A 27,879-nucleotide genomic window follows, 5' to 3' on the forward strand; every position below is an offset into this window, starting at 1 on the left:
GGTTAAACTCAAATATACTAATTGATTAAAAAAGTATATATACACATACTGTACATTATTCATTAGGGGCAATATCATAATAAGTGATCTTTGTAGCTTGTTTCTATCACTGGTGTTGATAGGAGTAGGCAAGAGGCAGTAGCAGGTTTAGAACTACTGAATGTATTTAAGCACCATAGATCAAAGCGGGACAAAACCCAAATGCTGTTGTGCTCAAAAATATATCTTCATAAACAAAAAGGCACAGGGCAAGCCCAAAGTGCAAAATATAAAGTACTCAGGAAATAGTAGGAGAGATTCTTCTCAGGAAAACAAGTAGCATTTGCAATGACAGACAAAGACAAATGGCAGAGGGAGTATATATACAGTGATAGAGTGGGGACTGGAACCAGGTGTGTGTAATGATGACAAGACAATTCCGGGGTTGATGAGTGAAGGGCGTTTGCCAGCAGTGCGTTCGGCAGCAGCTAGAAGGCCGGCGACGCCGAACGCCTGAACTGGACAGGAGGGGGAGCCAAAGCGAAGGCTGGTGTGACAATTTCTGGTCACAGGTTCAGGAGCGGTTGAAAAATCTGTACAAACAAAGTTATTTCCGTCCTCCGAAGAGGGGGTGGTGGTGGATGGGCCATGAAATAAAAAATACAAAAACATATATTTTGAGAAAACAAGTTATATTAAGTGGCTAGCTAACTAGCTAACCAGCTGAGCTAGCAAACAATGAAACAAAAGTATAATTTTGTATTAGAAAAATACATTAACAGGCTATGCATTTCAGGAATCACAGTAGCAAGAACTCCTGGTGCACTGTTCAGTTACTTCAATTTTTTTTTAAAGAAAACTCCAAATTTGTCCCACCGTCTCACTGGCTTTCATGTATTTCAAAACGTGAGATGGTCCGAGGCTAGGAACATAATCATTATGTTCCTAGGTCCGAGGTGTCGGACTCAATGACAGTTGCTGTCCATTGGAGCACTGCAATTGTTGCCCAAAATTATAGGGCGGGGTTTATCGAAAGGTCAATTCAGAATGCATTGAGTCAATAGAACATTCGGGCACCAGTCCTCAAAAGTACGTTCAAAACAATATTGTGATGAAACGTGCAACCCACGAATAGTGAACTACTATAGACCAAAAGTGCACTATCATCCTATCACTCCCTATATGATTCCCTATATGGTGCACTACTCATGGCCATTTCAGACACAGACAGCGTTTTAGAGCTGGGCTTCAGATCAGGCAGAGTAGCGGGCAGCGCCATTATGCAAGCCACAGTTTCCTTTAGCACAGCTCAGTGGCTCTCAGTCCTCTAATGCACAGCAGCTGCAGCAGAAAACTGGCAAGCAAGAGGCAGCATCAGGAGCCAATACCCAGAAAACACAATTAAGCAGAAATAAATGATGTAAGCTGAGCCAAACACTTCTCAGGCTTCATTGGAGGAACACTTAGAGGAGGCTACAAGGGAGAGAGACACACACATGCACATACACATACATAGATGTACACTGCACACATGCATACCCCTATCCCTCAGCTGAGAACCCTAACAATGTGATTTCTCTGACTAATCCAGCAATGGAATAACCTAATGAGATTACAAAAACCATTGTGTGTGTGTGTGTGTGTGCATGTGTGTGTGTGTGTGTGTGTGTGTGTGTGTGTGTGTGTGTGTGTGTGTGTGTGTGTGTGTGTGTGTGTCTGTCTGTCAGCTCGAGCATGAGTATGATTTATGATTTAATATCTGATCCTCTCTAATTAGCTACATCCCAGACAGTCGCCAAGTGCGCTCGCCACACACACACACACACACACACACACACACACACACACACACACACACACACACACACACACACACACACACACCGCCTCTTCACAGTCCCACAATTAATATCACCACAGCAACATCCGGAAGCGGGCCTTGGAGAGAGACTATTTATTTATTTATTTTATTACACACCTGCATAATTTTACAAAAACATGAATTTAGTTTAAATCAGATTACTTTTTCATAACAGTGAATAACACCAAAGCCCATGTCAGATATCTCCCTACAAAGACTAACTTCAGTAGCCCGAGTGCCAGCGCTATCATGCCAACTCCTTGTCACTTATTGTCATGTCAACAGCCTGGCCTCACGGCAATCTCAACGTTTGTCTTAAGAAGGACAGCAATGGAGTTGGCAATGACACAAACGGATATAGGAACAGCTGATGGGATTGCACTCCTTTCAGGCATGGCTACATGGTGAGTAGTCTGTCTCCAAATATTTTGGAGAGAATGAGTGAACAAGTTACTACATCTTCATGTATTTTTAGGAAGTATCACGACCGAACATTTAATACTTCAAGAAATATGTCAAGTGTGGTTGTGGGACTAAAATATATATTTGCTAGGCTCTACATCTGTCCAAATGAATGCTAGCCAGCCATATGCTAGCTATTGGGATTCATTAAAGTCCAAAATACGTCTAAATTGTCCCAACTGAAATGGTCACAACCAAAACCATTGACACCATGGCAATAGATAGAAGTCTCATCTTGGTATCTGTGTCATTGTGGCATATGTGACAGCACGGGCTGCAGCACTGAGGCTGTCTCCTATTTAAAGTTAAATATGCCATGCTCTACCAACTGATTTACAGCTGACCACCATGTGGGTCAAGTGGACAAGTGCACACTTTAGGAAAAAGTGTTGAGTATTGAGATGCAACCCTCCAAGAGCCCAAACATTGACATCTATTTGGCCCAAACAAAAACATCTATAATGTTCTGTACTGTACCCTACTCTACTGTACTGCACTGTACTGTTCCCTACTGTACTGTGCTCTACTGTGCTGTACTGTACTCTACTGTACTGTGCCCTAATGTAATGTACTGTGCTGTACTAAACTATACTCTACATTACTGTATTGTACTGTACTTTACTGTACACTAGATGGCAGTGATATATCTTAAAGCCATTTACAAATAATAGGCAACCTAATTTGAAGAAGAAGACAATGCTCTCTGATCCTTGGCTGATCCCAACCAACCCATAGGAACCCCCACCCAGTTGACTACTTAAAAATGGTGGAAGCTCTCAATGGCAATGTCTGCACTAAAACAAGCCATATCCTTCTAGAGTCCTCTATCTGTCTCTATGATTGACACTTGATTGTTAGTCCACTGTACTTCTTTACATTTATTAAACACACAGATCATTATTTGTATTTTAGATTATTTGTCGAGTTATTGAAGGACAGGGACATCTGGTGCCAACATGCCGAAAAGTACAGCAGACAGCCAGAGAGGGGATAAAAACTGACCCTGTGCGATATCAAGAATATCTGGAAAAAGACAAGGAAAATAAATGCTAAATGAAAGGAAGAGGGAAAGGTCAAATGAATAAAATATTTATCTGAGGTAGAAGTCAAAGACAACACAGGTCAGCAGCAGTGAAAAGGCAAAAAGACAGACAGACAGAAAGACTTCCCTTTTATTGATTGTGTTAGTGATATATCAATCACATGTGCCCCATTAGATATGGTATTGTCACAGGTGTCGTAATGTAGAGACCAAGGCGCAGCGGGTTGCGTGCTCATAATTATATTTATTATAGCGAACACGGAAAAACAATAAACAAAGAACGACAGCTAACAGATTTGCATGCTATAACTACAAGCAGTGCAAATACAACTACCCACAAAACCCAAACCAAACACACACCTAATTATAGGACTCTCAATCAGAGGCAACTAGAAACACCTGCCTCCAATTGAGAGTCCAACACCCAAACCTAAACATAGAAAAACTAAACTAGACAGAACGTAGAAATAGATACAAAAACACAAACCCTCTGCCACGTCCTGACCAAAACTAATACAATTACTCCCTCTGCTGGTCAGGTATCAATTAAGTAAGCAATTAAGTTCAGAATGTACAGTATATGCCACGTCACAACCGAAACAATGTCACTACCGAAACGCCTGTTATTTTGCCACAATAAAGATAGAAAAAGTGACAACTAATTCATTAACAACATAATGAACTAGATGCATAAGTAATTAAATCCATCAATACGTTTCAGATTCAAACAATCAACATTGAATATTTTACAGAGAACAATAGAGATTATAATTATCTAAATTCTATTGAAAGGTTTTGAAAATCAGATTAAAAATCATGTTTTTACTATTTTGTAAATGTTGTATGCAAATACAATTTCAAAAATGAATCTGTAATAGCATATGAATCATTACTGTGCAAAGTTGTTCATTTAATGCAACTTTTTCACTATGTTTCACTAGTGAGAAATGTATTGGGGTGGTAAGGATTTCAGGTAAATACAGTATTTCAAAAATGCCATTACAAAAAAGCATGTGAGTAGTAGATATGTCGATCTGAAAACGTGTGCTGAAAGTTTGGGAAAAATAGGATGCTTATTTTTTCAACCCCCAATTTACACCACTTTTGTAGAACGACCTATAGGCTATAGGGAATATGGTGCCATTGGGGACGAATGCAAAGTCGCCCTCTCTGTTGCAGCTGGAGAAAGCTTAATTGGAATGGCCTCTAGTTGGCTAAGATTGAGAGGGGTAATTAAGGCGTCCTCATGCTTCCCAGCCTAAAAAGTTCGGAACAGTTTGTGCATATATTATTATGACATTTTGTGAAGTTTTTGGACTTCAGTGAGGGTTTATTTTTGTCAAGCGAAGGTCTTTTAAGGGAGTATGCTAGCACACTCGTTCGGTTCGGCCTCAGCATGCTTCAGTATGGCCGAACACGGCTAGACGAACCGAATGAACTGAACGAGTGTGCTAGCATACTCCCTTAAAATAAAAAAGCTTTGTTTGAAAAGCGAGAAAGAAAAGGCGATAGTATTGTTTGTCCATTTTGAGACGCTGTAGCCAGTATACATTTCCTCTAAATAATCAGATAACTCAAGAAAACGGTAATTCATTTTGACATTTTTGCAGAGGAGATCTTAGTCGCGCAATTTTAAATATACAGTTGAAGTCGGAAGTTTACTCAGTTTTTCACAATTCCTGACATTTAATCCTTGTATAAATTCCCTGTTTTAGGTCAGTTAGGATCACCACTTCATTTTAAGCATGTGAAATGTCAAAATAATAATAGAGAGAATGATATATTTGAAGCTTTCATTTATTTCATCACATTCCCAGTGGGTCAGAAGTTTACATACACTAAATTAGTATTTGGTAGCATTGCCTTTAAATTGTCCAACTTGGCTCAAACGTTTTGGGTAGCCTTCCACAAGCTTTCAACAATAAGTTGGGTGAATTTTGGCCCATTCCTCTTGACAGAGCTGGTGTAACTGAGTCAGGTTTTTAGGCCTCCTTGCTCACACATGCTTTTTCAGTTCTGCCCACACATTTTCTATAGGATTGAGGTCAGGGCTTTGTGAGCAAGGAGGCCTACTCCAATATCTTGACTTTGTTGTCCTTAAGCCATTTTGCCACAACTTTTGAAGTATCATTGGGGTCATTGTTCATTTGGAAGACCCATTTGCGACCAAGCTTTAACTTCCTGACTGATGTCTTGAGATGTTGCTTCAATATATCCACATAATTTTCCTACCTCATGATGCCATCGATGGTCATTATGGCCAGACAGTTCTATTTTTGTTTCATCATACCAGAGGACCTTTCTCTAAAAAGTACGATCTTTGGCCCCATGTGCAGTTGTAAACAATAGTCTGGCTTTTTAATGGCGGTTTTGGAGCAGTGGCTTCTTCCTTGCTGAGCGGCCTTTCAGATTATGTCGATATAGGACTCGTTTTACTGTAGATATAGATACTTTTGTACCTGTTTCCTCCAGCATTTTCACAAGGTCATTTGCTGTTGATCTGGGATTGATTTGCACTTTTCACACCAAAGTACGTTCATCTCTAGGAGACAGAACGCGTCTCCTTTCTGAGCGGTATGACGGCTGCGTGGTCCCATGGTATTTATACTTTCGTACTATTGTTTGTACAGATGAACGTGGTACCTTCAGGCGTTTGGAAATTGCTCCCAAGGATGAACCAGACTTGTGGAGGTCTACAATTCTTTTTCAGAGGTCTTGGCTGATTTCTTTTGATTTTCCCATGATGTCAAGCAAAGAGGCACTGAGTTTGAAGGTAGGCCTTGAAATACATCCAGAGGTACACCTCCAATTGACTCAAATGATGTCAATTAGAATCAGAAGATTCTAAAGCCATAACATAATTTTCTGGAATTTTACAAGCTGTTTAAAGGCACAGTCAATTTAGTGTATGTAAACTTCTGACCCACTGGAATTGTGATACAGTGAATTATAAGTGAAATAATCTGTCTAAACAATTGTTGGAAAAATGAGTTGTGTCATGCACAAAGTAGATGTCCTAACCGACTTGCCAAAACTAGAGTTTGTAAACAAGAAATCTGTGGAGTGGTTGAAAAACTACTTTTAATGACTCCAACCTAAGTGTTTGTAAACTTCCGACTTCAACTGTAACTAAAATGTTTGGTGCAATATTTCTCAATGTAAAAATGTGCATGAAAATGAGTCATCTCTCGTGGAATGACAATAAAGACTTTTTTGAAGAATCCCAACCGTTGACCAATGTCACGCCCTGACCTTTGAGATCCTTTTTATTCTCTATTTTGGTTAGGTCGGGGTGTGACTAGGGTGGGTTATTTAGATGTTGTCTTTCTATGTTGGCCTGATATGGTTCTCAATCAGAGGCAGCTGTCTATCGTTGTCTCTGATTGGGGATCATATTTAGGCAGCCTTTTCCCACCTGTTGTTTGTGGGAGATTATTTTGAGTTAGTGCATGTTGCACCTCTGTCGTCACGGTTTGTTGTTCTGTTTATAGTTTATTGTACGTCTTGCATAGTTTCACATATTAATAAAGATGTGGAACGATACTCACGCTGCACCTTGGTCCATTCCTTCAGACAAACGTGACAGAAGACCCCACCAAAAACGGACCAAGCAGTGTGGCCAGGATGAGTGGACATGGGAGGAGATCATGAGTGGAGCAGGGCCCTGGACGCGATGTGGAGAGTATCGCCGCTCAAGGGAGCAGATGGAGGCAGCAAGAGAGGAACGGCAACGATACGAGGAGTTAGAACGACAACGGAAGCCCGAGAGGCAGCTCCAAAACATTTTGGGGGGGGGCACACGGGGAGATTGGCGGAGTCAGGGTTTAGACCTGAGCCAACTCCCCATGCTTACTGTGGGGAGCGTGTGACCGGTCAGGCATCGTGTTATGCGGCGATACGCACTGTATCTCCAGTGCGCATTCACAGCCCGGTGCCCTCGTTGCCGGCTCCCTGCATTTGCCGGGCTAGAGTGGGCATTCAGCCAGGACGGGTTGTGCCGGCTCAGCGCTCCTGGTCTCCAGTACATCTCCTCGGTCCAGGATATCCTGCGCCGGCTCTACGCACTGTGTCGCCAGTGCACCTTCACAGCCCAGTGCATCCTGTTCCAGCGCCCCGCACTTGCCGGGCTAAAGTGAGTATCCAGCCAGAACGGGTTGTGCCAGCTCTACGCTCCAGATCTCTAGTGCGCCTCCATGGTCCAGTATATCCTGCACCGGTTCTACGCACCAGGTCTCCAGTGCGCCTCCACAGCCCAGTACGTCCTGTGCCTGCTCCTCGCACTCTCCCTGAGGTGCGTGTCACCAGTCTGGTGCCACCTGTCCCGGCTCCACGTACCAGGCCTCCAGTGCGCCTTCCCAGTCCAGAGCTTCCGGCGACAGTTCCCAGTCCAGAGCTTCCGGCGACAGTTCCCTGTCCAGAGCTTCCGGCGACAGTTCCCAGTCCAGAGCTTCCGGCGACAGTTCCCAGTCCAGAGCTTCCGGCGACAGTTCCAAGTCCAGAGCTTCCGGCAACAGTTCCCAGTCCAGAGCTTCCGGCGACATTTCACAGTCCGGAACCTACTGAGATGGTCCACAGTCCGGAACCTCCTGAGACGGCTTACAGTCCGGAACCTCCTGAGACGGCCCACAGTCCGGGAACCTCCTGAGACGGCCCACAGTCCGGAACCTGCTGAGACGGCCCACAGTCCGGAACCTCCTGAGACGGCCCACAGTCCGGAACCTCCTGAGACGGCCCACAGTCCGGAACCTCCTGAGACGGCCCACAGTCCGGAACCTCCTGAGACGGCCCACAGTCCGGAACCTCCGGCGACGGTCCCCAGTCCGGAGCCTCTGGCGACGGTCTGCAGTCCGGAGCCTCTGGCGACGGTCGGCAATCCAGAGCCTCAGGCGACGACCCACGGTCCGGTTCCTCCGGCGACAATCCACGGTCCGGAGCTTCCGGCGACGACCCACTGGCCAGTTCCTCCGGCGACGATCCACGGTCCGGAGCTTCCGGCGATGATCCCCGAAATAGAGTCGCCACCGAGGATGGCGGATCCGCAAGTAGAGCGGGGTCTACGTCCCGCACCGGAGCCGCCACCGAGGCTAGATGCCCAACCGCACCCTCCCCTTTAGAGTCAGGTTTTGCGGCCGGAGTCCGCACCTTTGGGGGGGGGTACTGTCATGCCCTGAACTTAGAGATCCTTTTTATTCTCTATTTTGGTTAGGTCGGGGTGTGACTAGGGTGGATTATCTAGATGTTGTCTTTCTATGTTGGCCTGATATGGTTCTCAATCAGAGGCAGCTGTCTATCGTTGTCTCTGATTGGGGATCATATTTAGGCAGCCTTTTCCCACCTGTTGTTTGTGGGAGATCATTTTGAGTTAGTGCATGTTGCACCTCTGTCGTCACGGTTTGTTGTTTTGTTTATAGTTTATTGTATGTCTTGCATAGTTTCACATATTAATAAAGATTAATAACGATACTCACGCTGCGCCTTGGTCCATTCCTTCAGACAAACGTGACAACCAATCACCGACTTCGGCTACCAACTTCGGCTTGACTCCAGAAAAACGATGTGTGTCCCCTAACATGTGGATGCCTTTAAGGCGTCACTTTGACACACACACACAAGCACACACAAATACATTTACACATTTACACACACACACACTCTCTCTCGCTCTCTCTCTCTCTTTTACCTCAAGGCAGGGCTGTTATTGGCCCTCCCCCACACCTCAGTCTTGTTCCTGGGGACTGGGGGCTGGAGCATCTCTGCTGCCAGGGGGTCTGGATCCTCTTCCTCCCTGCCCACCCACTCCCCCACAACCCTGGGCCGCAGCACTGAGTTATACCCCCCAAGGTTCTAGTGCAAGGGGGAGAGGGGGTAGGGGAGGGTGAGAGAGAGAGAGAGAGAGAGAGAGAGAAGAGAGAGGGGAAAGAGAGGAGAGGTGATGGAAGGGAGAGAGAAGGGGGTGGAGGGAGATAGGTAGAGAAAGGGACTGTCATATGGCCATTCAGTTCAAAACAGAAAGTAGATTTTGTTAGTGATACATTTGTGTGCCAAATAAATAAACGTTGCTTCAATGCCTGTCTGCCTGTCTGCCTGTCTGCCCGTCTACCTGTCTGTCTGCCTGTGTGTATTATTATTATTATCAACCAGTGGTGTATTGGAGGGTAAACGCACATGAACTCCGCTTATTCAGCTTTTTTATTTTGTGCAAGCCTTTACCCAGCTTTTATGCAAAAATCCGTTGAAAGTATAGGGAGCATTACTGTTTTCAACGCGACCGGCCATCAGTGTTTGCCCACCATTTTTTTTTACCATTTCAACCCTGACAGCAACCCTAACTTGACAGTGCTTACAGCCACTCACACAGTATCACTCATTTAGGTGTCTATACCGTGTTCGAAGTGGAATGGAATTCAATACTTAATACATGATAGGAAGGTAAATATATACGGTCTGTCTTTGTCTTGTCTCGAAGGAGATTATCTGGGCTTGGAGTCAAGCAGACATACTGTACTGTACTGTATACTGTATGATATTACCTCTATAGGGTACGTCTCTTCTTGAGAACAAGAATATATCAAATGCTGCTGCTATCTTCAGGGTTCGAATTATGGGGGCATGGCAGTGCCATGAGAAATCAGATGGACGCCCATTAAAGTTGAAATATTAAAGTGGACATCCTCATAAGCTTTAGTAATAAAGGTTACTAAAACCTTCCGTTTGAGGGGACTCCTGACAATCAATTTGCAATTAAGACTGTGTGCAATACTGGGAATACTGTGCACTGGAAAGTGAGTTCTCTCATTACCGTGTAGAATCCAGGCCAAACAAAGCTTTGTCTGCTAGGAATCACCTCAACACAATAGCACCCAGGAAAATACAGGAAGAAGACATGCTTATTGAAGTTTCTGCAGATGGATGTCATTCCCATGAGATTGTGGTTTGTCATTATTCTCACACACACACACACACACACACACACACACACACACACACACACACACACACACACACACACACACACACACACACACACACACACACACACACACACACACACACACACACACACACACACACAATTATTCTCAGAGCTGTGTGTCGTGCTGTTAACTGAGCCCAAATTGAAGAAAGATGGAATCCGATTGCAACAGACAGGGTGACGGCAGTAGAAGGTGACGATGTAACAGTTTCAATATCAGAGGAAAATCATAACAAAGTAGTTCATAGTCACCTGATCAAGTTCATCAGAAGCAGCGATACCTTTAAGGAAGAGAACAGTGATTCAGAGGGGGCTCTGCTTTTCTTGCGGTCTCTAGTTCCAAAATATATACAAAGTGATTATAGTAATAAGTTACTATAAGTATTACCTCTAGTCAAAAGTGGTTAAGGGGTTACTATAAGATAAACGTAATACCTCGTGACAGGTTCTCTAGAGCAGTGGTTCCCAAACTTTTTATAGTACCCCTTCAAACAGGTTAATGAGAAGGGTGTGCTTGAAAGGATGCACATAGAGTCTCAGTCTTAAATCATTTCCCATACACAGTCTGTGCCTGTATTTAGTTTTCATGCTAGTGAGGGCCGAGAATCCACTCTCACATAGATACATGGTTTCAAAGGGCATCAGTGTCTTAACAGCACGATTTGCCAAGGCAGGATACTCTGAGCGCAGCCCTATCCAGAAATCTGGCTGTGGCTTCTGATTAAATACAATTTTCACAGAACCGCTTGTTGAAATTTCGATGAGGCTCTCTTGTTCAGATATTGGTAAGTGGACTGGAGGCAGGGCATGAAAGGGATAACGAATCCAATTGTTTGTGTCATCTGTTTCGGGAAAGTACCTGCGTAATTGCGCACCCAATTCACTCAGGTGCTTCGCTATATCACATTTGACATTGTCTGTAAGCTTGAGTTCATTTGCACACAAAAAATCATACAATGGAAATACCTATGTGTTGTCCTTGTTAATGCAGACAGAGAAGAGCTCCAACTTCTTAATCATAGCCTCAATTTTGTCCCACACATTGAATATAGTTGCGACTACAGAGAGTCCTTGTAGTCCTAGATTCAGATCATTCAGGCGAGAAAAAACATCACCCAGATAGACCAGTCGTGTGAGAAACTCGTCATCGTAAATAAAACTTTAAGCTCGTCTCTCAATTTAAAAAAACGTGTCAATACTTTGCCCCTTGATAACTAGCGTACTTCGGTATGTTGTAAAAGCGTTACATGGTCGCTGCCCATATCATTGCATAATGCAGAAAATACACGAGAGTTCAGGGGCCTTGATTTAACAAAGTTAAACATTTTCACTGTAGTGTCCAAAACGTCTTTCAAGCTGTCAGGCATTCCCTTGGCAGCAAGAGCCTCTCGGTGGATCGGGAGCAACTGCTTGCACGCGCGTTACCACTCCACTATGTCTACCTGTCATGGCTTTTGCAACATCAGTACAGATATCAACATGAGCAGAAGCTATGTTTGGCTACAGTACATACGGATCGTTAGTGGAATTCCCGCAAGAGAGTAATGGTTAATGTGATTGGATGTTAATTATTTGACTAGGCTACCTGTATTTGACATTGTGTTGTTATTTCGTTGAACACTAGATGGTTTAGTTTTATTTTTGACAGTGAAATGAGGCTACTCAGGCGAGGAAAAAAAACTCACCCCAAATGTTGGAAAATATAAATGGACTGTTTGAAAATGTGAAGAAAAAAGTGTAAAAAAATACTATTTTTTTCTTTCTTTTTCTTCTGTGAATCACATTTTTATTTGGCGTATCCCCGACGGCATTGCGCGTACCCCAGTTTGGGAATACCTGCTCTAGAGCCTTGGCTTTAGGGTTTAGGGTACAGTATTAGGGTTTAGGGTACAGTATTAGGGTTTAGGGTACAGTATTAGGGTTTAGTTACTAGACTCACTGCGTGACAGGTTCTCCAGAGCCTTGCCCAGCTTCTTGCTCTCCTGCAGGATGTGGTTGAGCTCATCAAAGTCTTTGCTCTCCCTCCACTCCCACGATGGGTGCTCTATGGACCGCGGCACTGAAACGCACAAACACACAGAGCAATTTCATTGAAATGTTCTTCAACACTGAAACAAACCATAACTTGAGAAATGAGAAAGTCATTAACTTTCACATATGTCAATAAAGCTTAGATATCAAGAGAAGTGTTCTGTATGGAAAAGCTTGGAGGAAAGTCGATGTGTCCCCTCCATGACCACTGGTCTCCCTCGAGGCCTGGAGGACTTTACAGCATGATTAACAGATGAAAATGGGACAAACAAAAAGAGGAAATGACCCAGATTTCATTATCGTCTCACCAACGTCCTCCAGTGTCCCCCTGCCTTAGCCCTGGGCCCCTCTATCTCCCTCTCCATCTCTCGCTCCCTCTAAATCTCTCTCTCGCTGTGATGTTTAATTCATGAATGAAGAGATAGAGATATATACATGAAATATGGAGGGAGAGGGGGAGAAATATTATCCTTTAGGGATAGAGGAATATACATGTAGTCTTTAACTTAACCCACATCTTATGTGCATCATTATGTTCCAACACCTACACTGAGTGTACACAACATTCAGAACACCTGCCTTTTCCATGACATAAACTGACCAGGTGAATCCAGGTGAAAGCTGTAATCCCTTATTGATGTCACTTGTTAAATCCACCTCAATCAGTGTAGATGAAGGGGAGGAGACAGGTTAAAGAAATATTTTTAAGCCTTGAGACAATTGAGACATGGATTGTGTATGTATGCCATTCAGAGGGTGAATGGGCAAGACAAAATATTTGCCTTTGAACGGGGTATGGTAGTAGGTGCCAGGAGCACCGGTTTGTGTCAAGAACTGCAGCGATGCTGGCTATTTCACGCTCAACAGTTTCCTGTGTGTATCAAGAATGGTCCACCACCCAAAGGACATCCAGCCAACTTGGGAACTGTGAGAAGCAATGGAGCCAACATGGGCCAGCATCCCTATGGAATGCATTCGACAGCTTGTAGAGTCCATGCACCAACGAATTTAGGCTGTTCTGAGGGCAAAAGAGGGTGCAACTCAATATTATGAAGGTGTTCCTAATGTTTTGAACACTAAGTGTAAAGTACATCTCTGAATAAACCATCCATATGGAACCGGTCTACTGCACTAATACCCCCGGTTAGGGATAATAATGGACATACACGTAGTGCTTTGCTTTGCCTAAGTCCCAAATGGCACCCTATTCTCTACAGATGCCGGATCTTAACTTGATCACTCTTTTGTCAGAGAGAATTTTCCTACTGCATCAGGAAATTAAAATATGACTTGTGAGTCCCTGAAAATGAGCAGTTCTCTTTCTCTCCATGCGGGGCAGTCGAGTCATTGGGATCAGGGCTTGCTATCAAAATTATTTTCTCTCTTGCTCGCTTATACGCTAAACCTAGGTCCTATTACTGCAACATTCAAATGTACAAAAATGTATCTGAAAAGCAGCCAGACACGTCAACAACCATCATTTTACATAGCTTAATAACAATATAGATAATGGTCTCCACTAGCCTACAACATACAAGTGGGAAGTGTATGCTAAGGTCAAAATTGAGTTCAATGTGGTCTGGAGTGGTCTAGTGGTTAGGGCCGCTGCATTCAGCGTGGCAGCGCACATACAAGCATAACGTGTCGGCGTGGGTTCAATTCTGGCCCACGCCGCCACTAGGCTACGACATGAGGTTCCACAAATAACTCAATCCCCCCGATTGACTTTGATTTATTTACACATTTCAAATATAGACAGTGCAAGGATATCTTGATGAGAAATGAACATACCAGACACTTTTGGATAAGATAAATAGGAAACAAATAAAATAACAACAATATGCTACACCAACATTAGTTTCCATTAATACAATGTGTCAGGTAAATTGGCATAGTAGATTTGCCGTGGTAAACGATTAAATTCTTTATTTCTATTGTACAGAATGCTTGTCAAATACATTAATCGCCCTTAGTCTGTTCAAAAGTTGTGGGTTTGATTCCTGCTGGGCCACCAATACCAATATTTGGACAGATAAAAGGCATCAGCTAAATGGCAAGAGCCTGTAAAGGTGTATCTCAACCCATTATATTCTGGTGCAGAGAGGAGCACAACTCTGTCTCTTCAATGCCAGACTGGCAGTTGAGATATAGTGTTTGATATTGGAAAAGCTTCAGGAACCGAGAGAAAAACAGCATATTGGAGACCACGATTGAACTTAATTCTGACCTTACCATACACTTCACACTTGTATGTCGTAGGCTAGTGGAGACCAATATCTATATTGTTATTAAGCCATGTAAAACAACAGTTGTTGATGTGTCTGGCTGCTTTTCAGATACATTATTGTACATTTGAATGTTACAGAAATAGGACCTAGGCCTAGAGTTTAAGCGAGCAGGAGAGAACATTATTTGGATAGCAAGCCGTGATCCCAATGACTCGACTGCCTCCGCATGGAGAGAAATAGAACTGTTCTTTTTCAGGGACTCATGAGGCTCATTTGAATTTCCTGATGCAGCAGGAAAATGCTCATCGACAAAACAGTGACCAAGTTAAAATTCGACATCTGTAGTAATAACCCCCGCACACACATTGCTCGCACACACAGAGTTTTGGATTACATGAAAGATAATGGAGAGAGATCTATATTCATCAGGACAGACAGTATTAGGTCCTTATGAAAAATACATACATTTGAAATGATCTGAAATACAGCAGGAAATGGGTTGGTGAAAGCAGGGACACTACTAAATGTTCTAGAAAGTCATCTGAAGCAGTAATCTAAAACTAGTTTGATGGATTCTGCTCTTCTATGTTCCAGAGAAGTAAGTGCTGCTCCTTCATACATCACTGTTCTGTGTTGTATCTCTGAACATCACTACTGTATGGATGACTACTTTGAATTGCTTCAGCCATCTGTGTAAAGTACAATACTAGACGTGTTCTACAAAGATACAGTGATACCATGTGTTATGCATGTTTCATGTACAGTATGTTTCATGACTGAAATACACTGGATTACTAGAAGTATTCTACAGTAGGGGGATGTTCATGTTAAGTTATAAACCTGGAGAGTACCCAGGTATGTAATCTACCTTTTTGACATTTTGGATTTTATCTGTTGTTATTTAGTGTGAATGAATTTACTGCATGAGTCACACGGTGTCTTAACACACACAAGTTAGCAGAGGCATGTTTAGTCTTTGCTGTTCCTTCTTTCCTCCCTTTCCTTCGTTCCTCTTTCTATCTATTTTTCTCTTCTTCTTCCTACCTCTGTCAATTGTAATAGTCAACTGTAACAGTAGCATAGAAATACTAGAAACAAAGGAATGAAATATTACACATGTACAGTATGTTAATGGATACTAAACAGCCATCACTAGCAAATCAGAGGCTGCTGCCTATAGACAAAGATTAGGAATCACTGGCCACTTTAAGGAAATGAAACACTAGCCACTTTAATAATGTCTCCGTATCTTGCATTACTCTGTAAACTGTACTCTATACTATTCTACGGTATCTTAGTCACTTTAATTGTTCGTAAATATTGCATCACCCATCTCATATGTATATACTGTATTCTATAATATGCCACTGTATCTTATTCCAATTCCGCTCTGACATATATGTATATATATTCTTAATACATTCATTACATAGATTTATGTGTATTTTGGGTATATGTTGTGAAACTGTTAGATATTACTGCTCTGTCAGAGCTAGAAACACAAGCATTTCACTACACCTGCAATAACATCTGCTAAACACGTGTATGTGACCAATAATATTTGATTTGATTTTAACAATATGTTGAATAATAATAGACACATGTATGTGAACCGTATGTTGATGCCTTTATTTCCTGGGAGATGAAGCTATTAAATATTATTATAAAAGATGAGATTGTGCTGCCATAATGTTCATGCTTTCTAGCCTGTTTTGAAGTGCACGGTTACCCTGCAATAAACTCTCACCAACAAGATACATAACAAACACACACTACTTGTCTTCCTATGGAGAGAAAAAATCTATTCCGTCTATTCTGCTATTTAACATATTTCATTGCTCAAAGTAAGCAATAGGTACAAATATTATTTTCACTAAATGTTCATTGTTTTGTTTATTTTGTTGTTTGTTGAAATGAATAGAGTGATTCCCCCATAATCATTGTACCTAGAGTATATTTATAGATTATCTGCTTTTATCTTGATCTCTTAGACCTCGCCCTGCAGTCAGGAGAAGAAATGGTGAGCTACCATAGTTTCATTTTCTTGTAAATGTTCTCTCTGTTATGACATAGGAAAAGTCATGATAATGGAATGTTGATCAATGACATAACAAGAGATGACGGTTTGTTGTTGTAACAATTTATTGGTCAAAATCAGTTGTTTTAGTCAATGAGACTAAATTACATACTGTTGAAATACATTCAATGTATTTTTCTCTTCATATTGTTACACATTATCCACCCTTCATCACCAGCATAAATGAGGCTGTTGCATTTGGGGCTGTTGCATTTTAGGCTGGATGGTACCTAAGACAGTGATGCGTTTTGGATCCCAGACACAGTCCTCTTCTAGACCACTCTTCACCATACCACAGTTAGGAGGAACCCAGGCGGTGTCGTAACCGTTCTCATGCCAGGTTGTCCGCAAAGGATGATACTGATTGTCAATTCTTTTCACCTTGCCCACATTGACATTGACTCGGATGATAACCCTCTGATGTTCAGGAAGTTCCACGGGGTACCTGCTTGCCTTCTGCAGGTCTCGGCTCAGGTACACTCCACGCCCCAACATACCACGAGAAGACTGACGAAAACCAGTGTTCAGGATTTGATTTGCGGCCAGCCTAGTGGTGCCGTGGTACATGACGTAGGTATTGTCATCTTGTGGTTCAGATAGGCCCAGTCGCACTGCCCCAGAGGGAAGAGTGAAGTCATCTTCTGCCCACATGGTTGTGTAAATGCTGCTGTAAAGAAGACAGGACTGTCAGCGACGTGAGAGAGGTACTACACCCTAATGATATGGTCAGTCAGGTACATGCACAGATAGAGTCCTAGGGGTACTGGAGCAAGAGCCAATTGTCCCTACTATTAAAACATTGTCCTTTTGATTGGTGGTGTTTTTAAACTAATTTATTTTCTCTCTTGTTATTTTACATGTAACAAATTGCCCATCAAACTAGATGTTCTCATAAACTCATGAATCTTTAAAAAAGTCCCCTCCCCACCCTTCTACCTGCATGGAGGAGTGATCTACAGCGCTGGGTGGTGAGTGTGAAATGATTACTGCCATTAGTAGGTTACTTAGGGTTGCTAGCATGTGTCGTCTCAGGATCAGGGACAGGAAAAGGGGCAGCTGCAGTTTGACTGTTAGTCAGTAGCAGAACAGATTTAAATCAAGTAAAGACTAGTTAGCTTGTTTTGAAAGCATAACTAACTAGCTGATTCATCTGCATTTGGGATGATCAACTGATATAGCCCACCACAGTAGTGATTCTAACAAAGATACTTTTACTTCCTCCCATTCATCTGTGGTTCTAACTTGTTTACCCTACAATGTGTGATGACTGAGTGTGGCTTTTTTAAACTTTGAGCACCTCCCCCATCAAAGGTCTGTTCACGACCCTGTGGCTAGTCTATATTATTATGCCGTCTGAGGGACATGTCGTGTAGTAGTTTAACTGTTCTGGGTGACAGTAACAAATATCCATTATTTTCACAACATTATAAACAAATTCATTTTTATATGAAAATGTCATGGTATGCATTCGGTTAATTGCTTAGCTTTTTTGTTGGTGACCTATTCTTTGATCATATGCACATTTTACAGAGAGGATTTAAAATAGTCAAGGCAAAGGACATCCTAAACAAACTGCTCATCAATAGATTCCAAAAATAACCAAAATGCAATGTTGGAATGTCAGAAACAAAATGTAAAACTTAGCAAGTTTGATCAACATTAGTTGGATAAAGTACTTACCTAATGACAGATCTGTATGTGTAGATGATGTTGATCTCAGGGTACAGGTATGGTAGAGTGATTCAACGGATGACTTTATACCAGTTCTAGAGGAAGTTATGACAAGGGCGTGTCGTTAATATGTAAACAAATGAGGTTCTAGTTGCACATTTTCTTTCCCATCAAACAGGTTATCACATGGCCAAGGTAAATATAAAGATGAAAGGGGGCAGATTTACTAATAGTTTACACCCTTCTCTCTCTCTCTCTCTCTCTCTCTCTCTCTCTCTCTCTCTCTCTCTCAGATGCAGAGATCCTATGTATGTTTCATGACTGAAATCCACTAAGACACAACCAACGGACTCCAAATAGGATAAGGGTATCCTATGGTCATGTAGGGAGTTTCACTTGGAACGCCAGGATTGTGAGTTTTATTCCCGCTAGGGCCACCAATACCAATATGTGCACAGAAAAAAGCATCAGCTAAATGGCAAGAGCTTGTAAAGGTGTATCTCAACCCATTATATTCTGGTGCAGAGAGGAGCACAACTCTGTCTCTTCAATGCCAGACTGGCAGTTGAGATATAGTGTTTGATATTGGAAAAGCTTCAGGAACCGAGAGAAAAACAGCATAGTGGAGACCACAATTGAACTCAATTCTGACCTTACCATACACTTAACACTTGTATATTGTAGGCTAGTGGAGACCATTATCTATATTGTTATTAAGCTATGTACATTTTTTGGTTGATGATGTGTCTGGCTGCTTTTCAGATACATTTTTGTACATTTGAATGTTACAGAACTAGGACCTAGGCGTAGCGTTTAAGCAAGCAAGAGAGAACATTAATTTGATGGTGAACCGTGATCCTATTCACTTGAATGCCCAGCATGGAGCGAAGGAGAACTGCTCTTTTTCAGGGACTCATGGAGCTCATTTGAATTTCCTGATGCAGCAGGAAAATTCTCAGCGACAAAAAAATGATCAAGTAAAGATCCGACATCTGTAGTAATAATCCATCAGACACACACAAACACACACACAGAGTTTTGGATTACATGAGCAGTTCTGATTGTAGACTTTACTGTCTGACGATAATGGAGAGAGATCTATATTCATCAGGACATACAGTATTAGACCCTTATGAAAAATACATACCTTTGAAATGATCTCAAATAGGGGCAGGAAATGGGTGGGTGAAAGCAGGGCCACTACTAAATGTTCTAGAAAGTCATCTGAAGCAGTAATCTAAAACTATTTTGATGGATTCTGCTCTTCTATGTCCCTGAGAAGTGAGTGCTGCTCCTGCATACATCACTGTACTGTGTTGTATCTCTGAACATTACTACTGTATTGATGACTACTTTGAATTGCATCAGCCATCTGTGTAAAGTACAGTACTAGACGTGTTCTACAAAGATACAGTGATACCATGTGTTATGCATGTTTCATGTACAGTATGTTTCATGTATATGTTTCATGACTGAAATCCACTGGATTACTAGAAGTATTCTACAGTAGGGGGATGTCCATGTTAAGGTTATAAACCTGGAGAGTACACAGGTATTTAATCTACCTTTTTGACATTTTGTTTTGAGGAAGAATAAGAGGATTTTATCTGTTGTTATTTAGTGTAAATTCATTGCATGCATGATTCAAACGGTGTCTTAACACACAAGTTAGCAGACTCATGTTTAGTCTTTGCTGTTCTTCTCCTCCCTTTCCTTCCTTCCTTCCTTCCTTCCTTCCTTCCTTCCTTTCTCTATCTATTTTTCTCTTCTCCTTCCTACCTCTTTCCATTATAATGGTCAACTGTAACAGTGGCATCGGAAGACTAGAAACAAACGAGAAATGACATTTTATACATGTACAGTATGTAAACTGTATGTTGATGCCTTAATTTCCTGGGAGATGAAGCTATTAAACATGATAAAAGACGAGATTGTGCTGCCGTAATGGTCATGATTTGTAGTGTGTTTTGAACATATTTTATTGCGCAATGTACGCAATAGGCACAAATATTGTTTACACAAATGATTATTATTTTGTTGTTTGTTGAAATGAATACAGTGATTCACCCATAATCATTGTACCTACAGTATATTAATATATAGATGATCGTATTTTATCTTGATCTCTGAGACCTCGCCCTGCAGTCAGGAGAAGAAATGGTGAGCTACTGTAGTTTCATTTTCTTGTAAATGTTCTCTCTGTCATGACATAGGAAAAGTCATGATAATGGAATGTTGATTGATGACATAACAAGAGATGACGGTTTATTGTTGTAACAACTTATTGGTCAAAATCAACTGTTGTCTTAGTCAATTAGTCTAAATTGCATACTGTTGAAATACATTCAATCTATTTTTCTTTTCATAATGTCAGACATAAACAAACAAACAACTGTACAATACTAGTGAAAGACAGTATTTTTACAATTTAGGAACTTGCTTATCCTAATATACTATTTATTTTACTTGATCCAAATCACGACCTTGGTTTTGTTATGTTATACACAATAGTTTGATGGATTCTGCCCTTCTATGTTCCAGAGAAGTAAGTGCTGCTCCTTCATACATCACTGTACTGTGTTGTATCTCTGAACATTACTACTGTATTGATGACTACTTTGAATTGCATCAGCCATCTGTGTAAAGTACAGTACTAGACATGTTCTACAAAGATACAGTGATACCATGTGTTATGTATGTTTCATGTACAGTATGTTTCATGTATATGTTTCATGACTGAAATCCACTGGATTACTAGAAGTATTCAACAGTAGGGGGATGTCCATGTTAAGTTATAAACCTGGAGAGTACACAGGTATTTAATCTACCTTTTTGACATTTTGTTTTGAGGAAGAATAGGAGGATTTTATCTGTTGTTATTTAGTGTGAATTCATTTCCAACATGAGTCAAACGGAGTCTTAACACACATACAAGTTAGCAGAGGCATGTTTAGTCTTTGCTGTTCTTCCTCTCCTCCCTTTCCTTTATCTTGCTTCCTTCTTTCCTTCCTTCCTTCCTCTCTCTATTTTTCTCTTCTCCTTCATACCTTTTTCCATTGTAATGGTCAACTGTAACAGTAGCATAGAAAGACTAGAAACAAACGAGGAATGACACATGCACTGTATGTTAACAGTATGTTGAATAATAATAGACACATGTATGTAAACCGTATGTTCATACCTTTATTTTTGTTTGTTGAAATGAATAGAGTGATTCACCCATAATCAGTGTACCTACAGTATATTTATAGATTATCTGCTTTTATCTTGATCTCTTAGACCTCGCCCTGCAGTCAGGAGAAGAAATGGTGAGCTACCATAGTTTCGTTTTCTTGTAAATGTTCTCTCTGTCATGGCATAGGAAACGTCATGAGAATGGAATGTTGATCAATGACATAACAAGAGATGATGGTTTATTGTTGTAACAACTTATTGGTCAAAATCAACTGTTGTCTTAGTCAATTAGTCTAAATTGCATACTGTTGAAATACATTCAATCTATTTTTCTTTTCATAATGTCAGACATAAACAAACAAACAACTGTACAATACTGGTGAAAGACAGTATTTTTACAATTTAGGAACTTGCTTATCCTAATATACGATTTATTTTACTTGATCCAAATCACGACCTTGGTTTTGTTATGTTATACACAATAGTTTGATGGATTCTGCCCTTCTATGTTCCTGAGAAGTGAGTGCCTCTCCTTCATACATCACTGTACTGTGTTGTATCTCTGAACATTACTACTGTATGGATGACTACTTTGAATTGCATCAGCCATCTGTGTAAAGTACAGTACTAAACGTGTTCTACAAAGATACAGTGATACCATGTGTTATGCATGTTTCATGTACAGTATGTTTCATGTATATGTTTCATGACTGAAATCCACTGGATTACTAGAAGTATTCTACAGTAGGGGGATGTCCATGTTAAGTTATAAACCTGGAGAGTACACAGGTATTTAATCTACCTTTTTGACATTTTGTTTTGAGGAAGAATAGGAGGATTTTATCTGTTGTTATTTAGTGTGAATTCATTTCCAACATGAGTCAAACGGAGTCTTAACACACATACAAGTTAGCAGAGGCATGTTTAGTCTTTGCTGTTCTTCCTCTCCTCCCTTTCCTTTATCTTGCTTCCTTCTTTCCTTCCTTCCTTCCTCTCTCTATTTTTCTCTTCTCCTTCATACCTTTTTCCATTGTAATGGTCAACTGTAACAGTAGCATAGAAAGACTAGAAACAAACGAGGAATGACACATGCACTGTATGTTAACAGTATGTTGAATAATAATAGACACATGTATGTAAACCGTATGTTCATACCTTTATTTTTGTTTGTTGAAATGAATAGAGTGATTCACCCATAATCAGTGTACCTACAGTATATTTATAGATTATCTGCTTTTATCTTGATCTCTTAGACCTCGCCCTGCAGTCAGGAGAAGAAATGGTGAGCTACCATAGTTTCGTTTTCTTGTAAATGTTCTCTCTGTCATGGCATAGGAAACGTCATGATAATGGAATGTTGATCAATGACATAACAAGAGATGACGGTTTATTGTTGTAACAATTTATTGGTCAAAATCAACTGTTGTTTTAGTCAATGAGACTAAATGACATACTGTTGAAATACATTCAATGTATTTTCTTTTCATATTGTTACACATTATCCATCCCTTCATCACCAGCGTGAATGACACTGGGGCTGTTGCATATTAGGCTGGATGGTACCTAAGACAGTGATGCGTTTTGGATTCCAGACACAGTCCTCTTCTAGACCACTCTTCACCATACCACAGTTAGGAGGGACCCAGGCGGTGTCGTAACCGTTCTCATGCCAGGTTGTCTGCAGAGGATGATACTGATAGTCAATTCTTTTCACCTTGCCCACATTGACATTGACTCGGATGACAACCCTCCGATGTTCAGGAAGATCCAGGGGGTACCTGCTTGCCTTCATCAGGTCTCGGCTCAGGTACACTCCACGCCCCAACATACCACCATGAGACTGACGAAAACCAGTGTTCAGGATTTCATTTGCGGCCAGCCTAGTGGTGCCGTGGTACATGACGTAGGTATTGTCATCTTGTGGTTCAGATAGGCCCAGTCGCACTGACCCAGAGGGAAGAGTGAAGTCATCTTCTGCCCACATGGTTGTGTAAATGCTGCTGTAAAGAAGACAGGACTGTCAGCGACGTGAGAGAGGTACTACACCCTAATGATATGGTCAGTCAGGTACATGTACAGATAGAGTCCTAGGGGTACTGGAGCACCTGCACTTTGTCCCTACTATTAAAACAGTGCCCTTTTGATTGGTGGTGTTTTAGTAGGTTACTTAGGGTTGCTACCATGTGTCGTCTCAGGATCAGGGACAGGAAAAGGGGCAGCTGCAGTTTGACTGTTTGTCAGTAGCAGAACAGATTTAAATCAAGTAAAGACTAGTTAGCTTGTTTTGAAAGCATAACTAACTAGCTGATTCATCTGCATTTGGGATGATGAGCTGATATAGACCACCACAGTAGTGATTCTAGCAAAGATACTTTCACTACCTCCCTTTCATCTGTGGTTCTAGCTTGTTTACCCTACAATATGTGATGAGTGAGTGTGGCTTTTTTTTTAAACCTTGAGCACCTCCCCCATCAAAGGTCTGTTCACACAACATTATGGCAAACTTTTTTGTTGCTGAGAATTTTCCTTCACAGCAGGAAATGTAAACTTGTAGTGTATTTGAGTTTTAAAAAGGCATCTAAAGTTGTATTACTTTGACATTAAAAAAATTATGAACTACAAAATTGTCAATTATTATAATCCAATGTTGCTGCAGGATTATTATCCTGCTGTAGCAAACTGGCTCGAGTTAAAATCCTACATATGTAGCTTAACTTCTATGGGTGACGGTAACAAATCTCCATTATTTTCACAACATTATAAACAAAAAACGTAAGGTTCAAAATGTTTATATGAAAATGTCATGGTATGCATTCATTCAATTGTTTCGCTTTTTTGTTGGTGACCTACTCTTTGATCATATGCACATTTTACAGAGAGGATTTAAAATAGTCAAGGCAAAGGACATCCTAAACAAACTGCTCATCGACAGATTCCAAAAATAACCAAAATGCAGTCGGAATATTGAAACCAAGATGTAAAACTTATCAAGTATGATCACGATTAGATGGATAAAGTACTTACCTAATGTTGTCTAGGTGTTGTTGATCTCAGGGTACAGATAAGGTAAGAGTGATTCAACAGATTACTTTAGAACAGTTCTCAAGGAAGTTATGACAATGGTGTGTCGTTTGGGCAATATGCAAACGAATGAGGGTCTGCTTTTAAGTTTCATTTTCTGTCATACAGCAGCTGAATCAACTTTAGGAGACGGTCCTGGCGCTTGCTGGACTTTCTTGGGCGCCCTGAAGCCTTCTTCCCAACAATTGAACTGCTCTCCTTGAAGTTCTTGATGATCCGATAAATGGTTGATTTAGGTGCAATCTTACTGGCAGAAATATCCTTGCCTGTGAAGCCCTTTTTGTGTAAAGCAATGATGATGGCACGTGTTTCCTTTCAGGTAACCATGGCTGACAGAGGAAGAACAATGATTCCAAGCATTTTGATTTTGAAGCTTCCAGTCTGTTATTCGAACTCAATCAGCATGACAGAGTGATCTTCAGCCTTGTCCTCGTCAACACACACACCTATGTTAACGAGAGAATCCCTGACATGATGTCAGCTGGTCCTTTTGTTGCAGGGCTGAAATGCAGTGGAAATGTTTTTTGGGGATTCAGTTCATTTGCATGGCAAAGAGGGACTTTGCAATGAATTGCAATTCATCTGATCACTCTTCATAACATTCTGGAGTATATTCAAATTGCCATCATACAAACTGAGGCAGCAGATGTCACGACTACTGCCGAGGGCGGTTCCTCTCCCTGTTCGGGTGGCGCTCGGCGGTCGTCGTCACCGGCCTACTAGCTGCCATCGATTCGTTTTTCTGTTAGTTATGTCTTTATGAGTTACAGCTGTTTCCCATTAGTAATTCGTTTTATTATTTAACCTGTTGGGGGTAGGGGGCAGTATTTGCACGGCCGGATAAAAAACGTACCCGATTTAATCTGGTTATTACTACTGTCCAGAAACTAGAATATGCATATAATTATTGGCTTTGGATAGAAAACACCTTTAAGTTTCTAAAACTGTTTGAATGGTGTCTGTGAGTATAACAGAACTCATATGGCAGGCAAAAACCTGAGAAGATTCCTTCCAGGAAGTGGCCTGTCTGACAATTTCTTGGGCTTCTTGACTCTCTTTATTCAAAACTGAGGATCTCTGCTGTAACGTGACACTTCCTATGACTCCCATAGGCTCTCAGAAGGCGGGAAAAAGCTGAATGATGTATTTGGAGCCCCTGGCTGAAAAACATTAGCGCCTTTGGTAAGTGGTCGATCAGAGTACAATGAGACTGAGGCGCGTGCACGAGGCGACCCCATGTTTCTATTTTCTCTGTCTTTGAACTAAAACAGGATTTCCCGGTCGGAATATTATCGCTTTTTCACGAGAAAAATGGCATAAAAATTTATTTTAAACAGCGGTTGACATGCTTCGAAGTACGGTAATGGAATATTTAGAATTTTTTTGTCACGAAACGCGTCGGGCGCGTCACCCTTCTTTACCCTTCGGATAGTGTCTTGAACGCACGAACAAAACAGAGGATATTTGAACATAACTATGGATTATTTTGAACCAAACCAACATTTGTTATTGAATTAGAAGTCCTGGGAGTGCATTCTGACGAAGAACAGCAAAGGTAATACAATTTTTCTTATAGTAAATCTGACTTTGGTGAGGGCTAAACTTGGTGGGTGTCTAAATAGCTAGCCCGTGATGGCTGGGCTATCTACTCAGAATATTGCAAAATGTGCTTTCACCGAAAAGCTATTTTAAAATCGGACATAGCGATTGCATAAAAGAGTTCTGTATCTATAATTCTTAAAATAATTGTTATGTTTTTTGTGAACGTTTATCGTGAGTAATTTAGTAAATTCACCGGAAGTTTGCGGTGGGTATGCTAGTTCTGAACGTCACATGCTAATGTGAAAAGCTGGTTTTTGATATAAATATGAACTTGATTGAACAAAACATGCATGTATTGTATAACATAATGTCCTAGGATTGTCATCTGATGAAGATCATCAAAGGTTAGTGCTGCATTTAGCTGTGGTTTGGGTTTATGTGACATTATATGCTAGCTTGAAAAATGGGTGTCTGATTATTTCTGGCTGGGTACTCTGCTGACATAATCTAATGTTTTGTTTTCGTTGTAAAGCCTTTTTGAAATCGAACAGTGTGGTTAGATTAACGAGAGTCTTGTCTTTAAAATGGTGTAAAATAGTCATATGTTTGAGAAATTGAAGTAATAGCATTTCTAAGGTATTTGAATAATGCGCCACGGGATTCCACTGGCTCCACTAACAATTTACTAAATTACTCACGATAAACGTTCACAAAAAGCATAACAATTATTTTAAGAATTATAGATACAGAACTCCTCTATGCACTCGATATGTCCGATTTTAAAATAGGTTTTTGGTGAAAGCACATTTTGCAATATTCTAAGTACATAGCTCAGCCATCACGGGCTAGCTATTTAGACACCCGGCAAGTTTAGCCTTCACCAAAATCAGATTTACTATAACAAAAATGTTATTACCTTTGTTGTCTTCGTCAGAATGCACTCCCAGGACTTCTACTTCAATAACAAATGTTGGTTTGGTCCCAAATAATCCATCGTTATATCCAAATAGCGGCGTTTTGTTCGTGCGTTCCAGAAACTATCCGAAATGGTAAATCAGGGTCGTGCGCATGGCGCAATTCGTGACAAAAAAATTCTAAATATTCCATTACCGTACTTCGAAGCATGTCAACCGCTGTTTAAAATCAATTTTTATGCAATTTATCTCGTAAAAAAGCAATAATATTCCGAACGGGAATCTCCTTTTCGGTAAACAGAGGAAAAAACACAAAGACGGGGGCGCGCCTAAGCCCACAGTCCCTTGATCGGCCACTTGAGAAAGGCGATAATGTGTTTCAGCCTGGGGCTGGAATGATGACATTCAGGTTTTTCCCGGGCTCTGAGAGCCTATTGGAGCCGTGGGAAGTGTCACGTTACCGCAGAGATCCTTTGTAATGGAATGAGATGTCAAAGAAAGACAATAAATGGTCAGACAGGCCACTTCCTGTAAAGGAATCTCTCAGGTTTTGACCTGCCATTTGAGTTCTGTTATACTCACAGACACCATTCAAACAGTTTTAGAAACTTTGGAGTGTTTTCTATCCAAAGCCAATTATATGCATATTCTAGTTACTGGGCAGGAGTAGTAACCAGATTAAATCGGGTACGTTTTTTATCCAGCCGTGTCAATACACCTTTGGGGGGGGGTACTGTCACGTCCTGACCAGCAGAGGGAGCAATTGTATTAGTTTTGGTCAGGACGTGGCAGAGAGTTTGTGTTACGTGTGAGTTGGTTGTTGGACTCCCAATTGAAGGCAGGT

The 27,879-nt window shown here is 41.2% G+C and overlaps 1 protein-coding gene and 1 long non-coding RNA gene across 3 annotated transcripts in view; both read right to left on the reverse strand.

The window, feature by feature from the left end:
* cssa29h8orf34 (chromosome ssa29 C8orf34 homolog) overlaps window positions 1–27,879 on the reverse strand; it is a 170,877-nt gene that overhangs the window by 93,466 nt on the left and 49,532 nt on the right. For both annotated transcript variants that reach the window (XM_014181035.2, XM_014181034.2), the window contains exons 4-6: window positions 12,257–12,376; window positions 10,570–10,598; window positions 9,025–9,188 (exon numbers count right to left, since the gene is read on the reverse strand). In XM_014181035.2, the coding sequence (XP_014036510.1) occupies window positions 9,025–9,188; window positions 10,570–10,598; window positions 12,257–12,376 (313 nt within the window). The remainder of the gene's footprint in view (window positions 1–9,024; window positions 9,189–10,569; window positions 10,599–12,256; window positions 12,377–27,879) is intronic.
* On the reverse strand, window positions 22,879–24,771 carry LOC123731535 (uncharacterized). Its single transcript, XR_006762693.1, has 2 exons — window positions 24,523–24,771; window positions 22,879–23,498 (listed from the first exon to the last, which is right to left on the reverse strand). It is a non-coding gene; the product is annotated as an uncharacterized lncRNA (long non-coding RNA).

The sequence above is a fragment of the Salmo salar genome, chromosome ssa29, assembly GCF_905237065.1.
Source record: "Salmo salar chromosome ssa29, Ssal_v3.1, whole genome shotgun sequence".
Taxonomy (NCBI): Eukaryota; Metazoa; Chordata; class Actinopteri; order Salmoniformes; family Salmonidae; genus Salmo; species Salmo salar.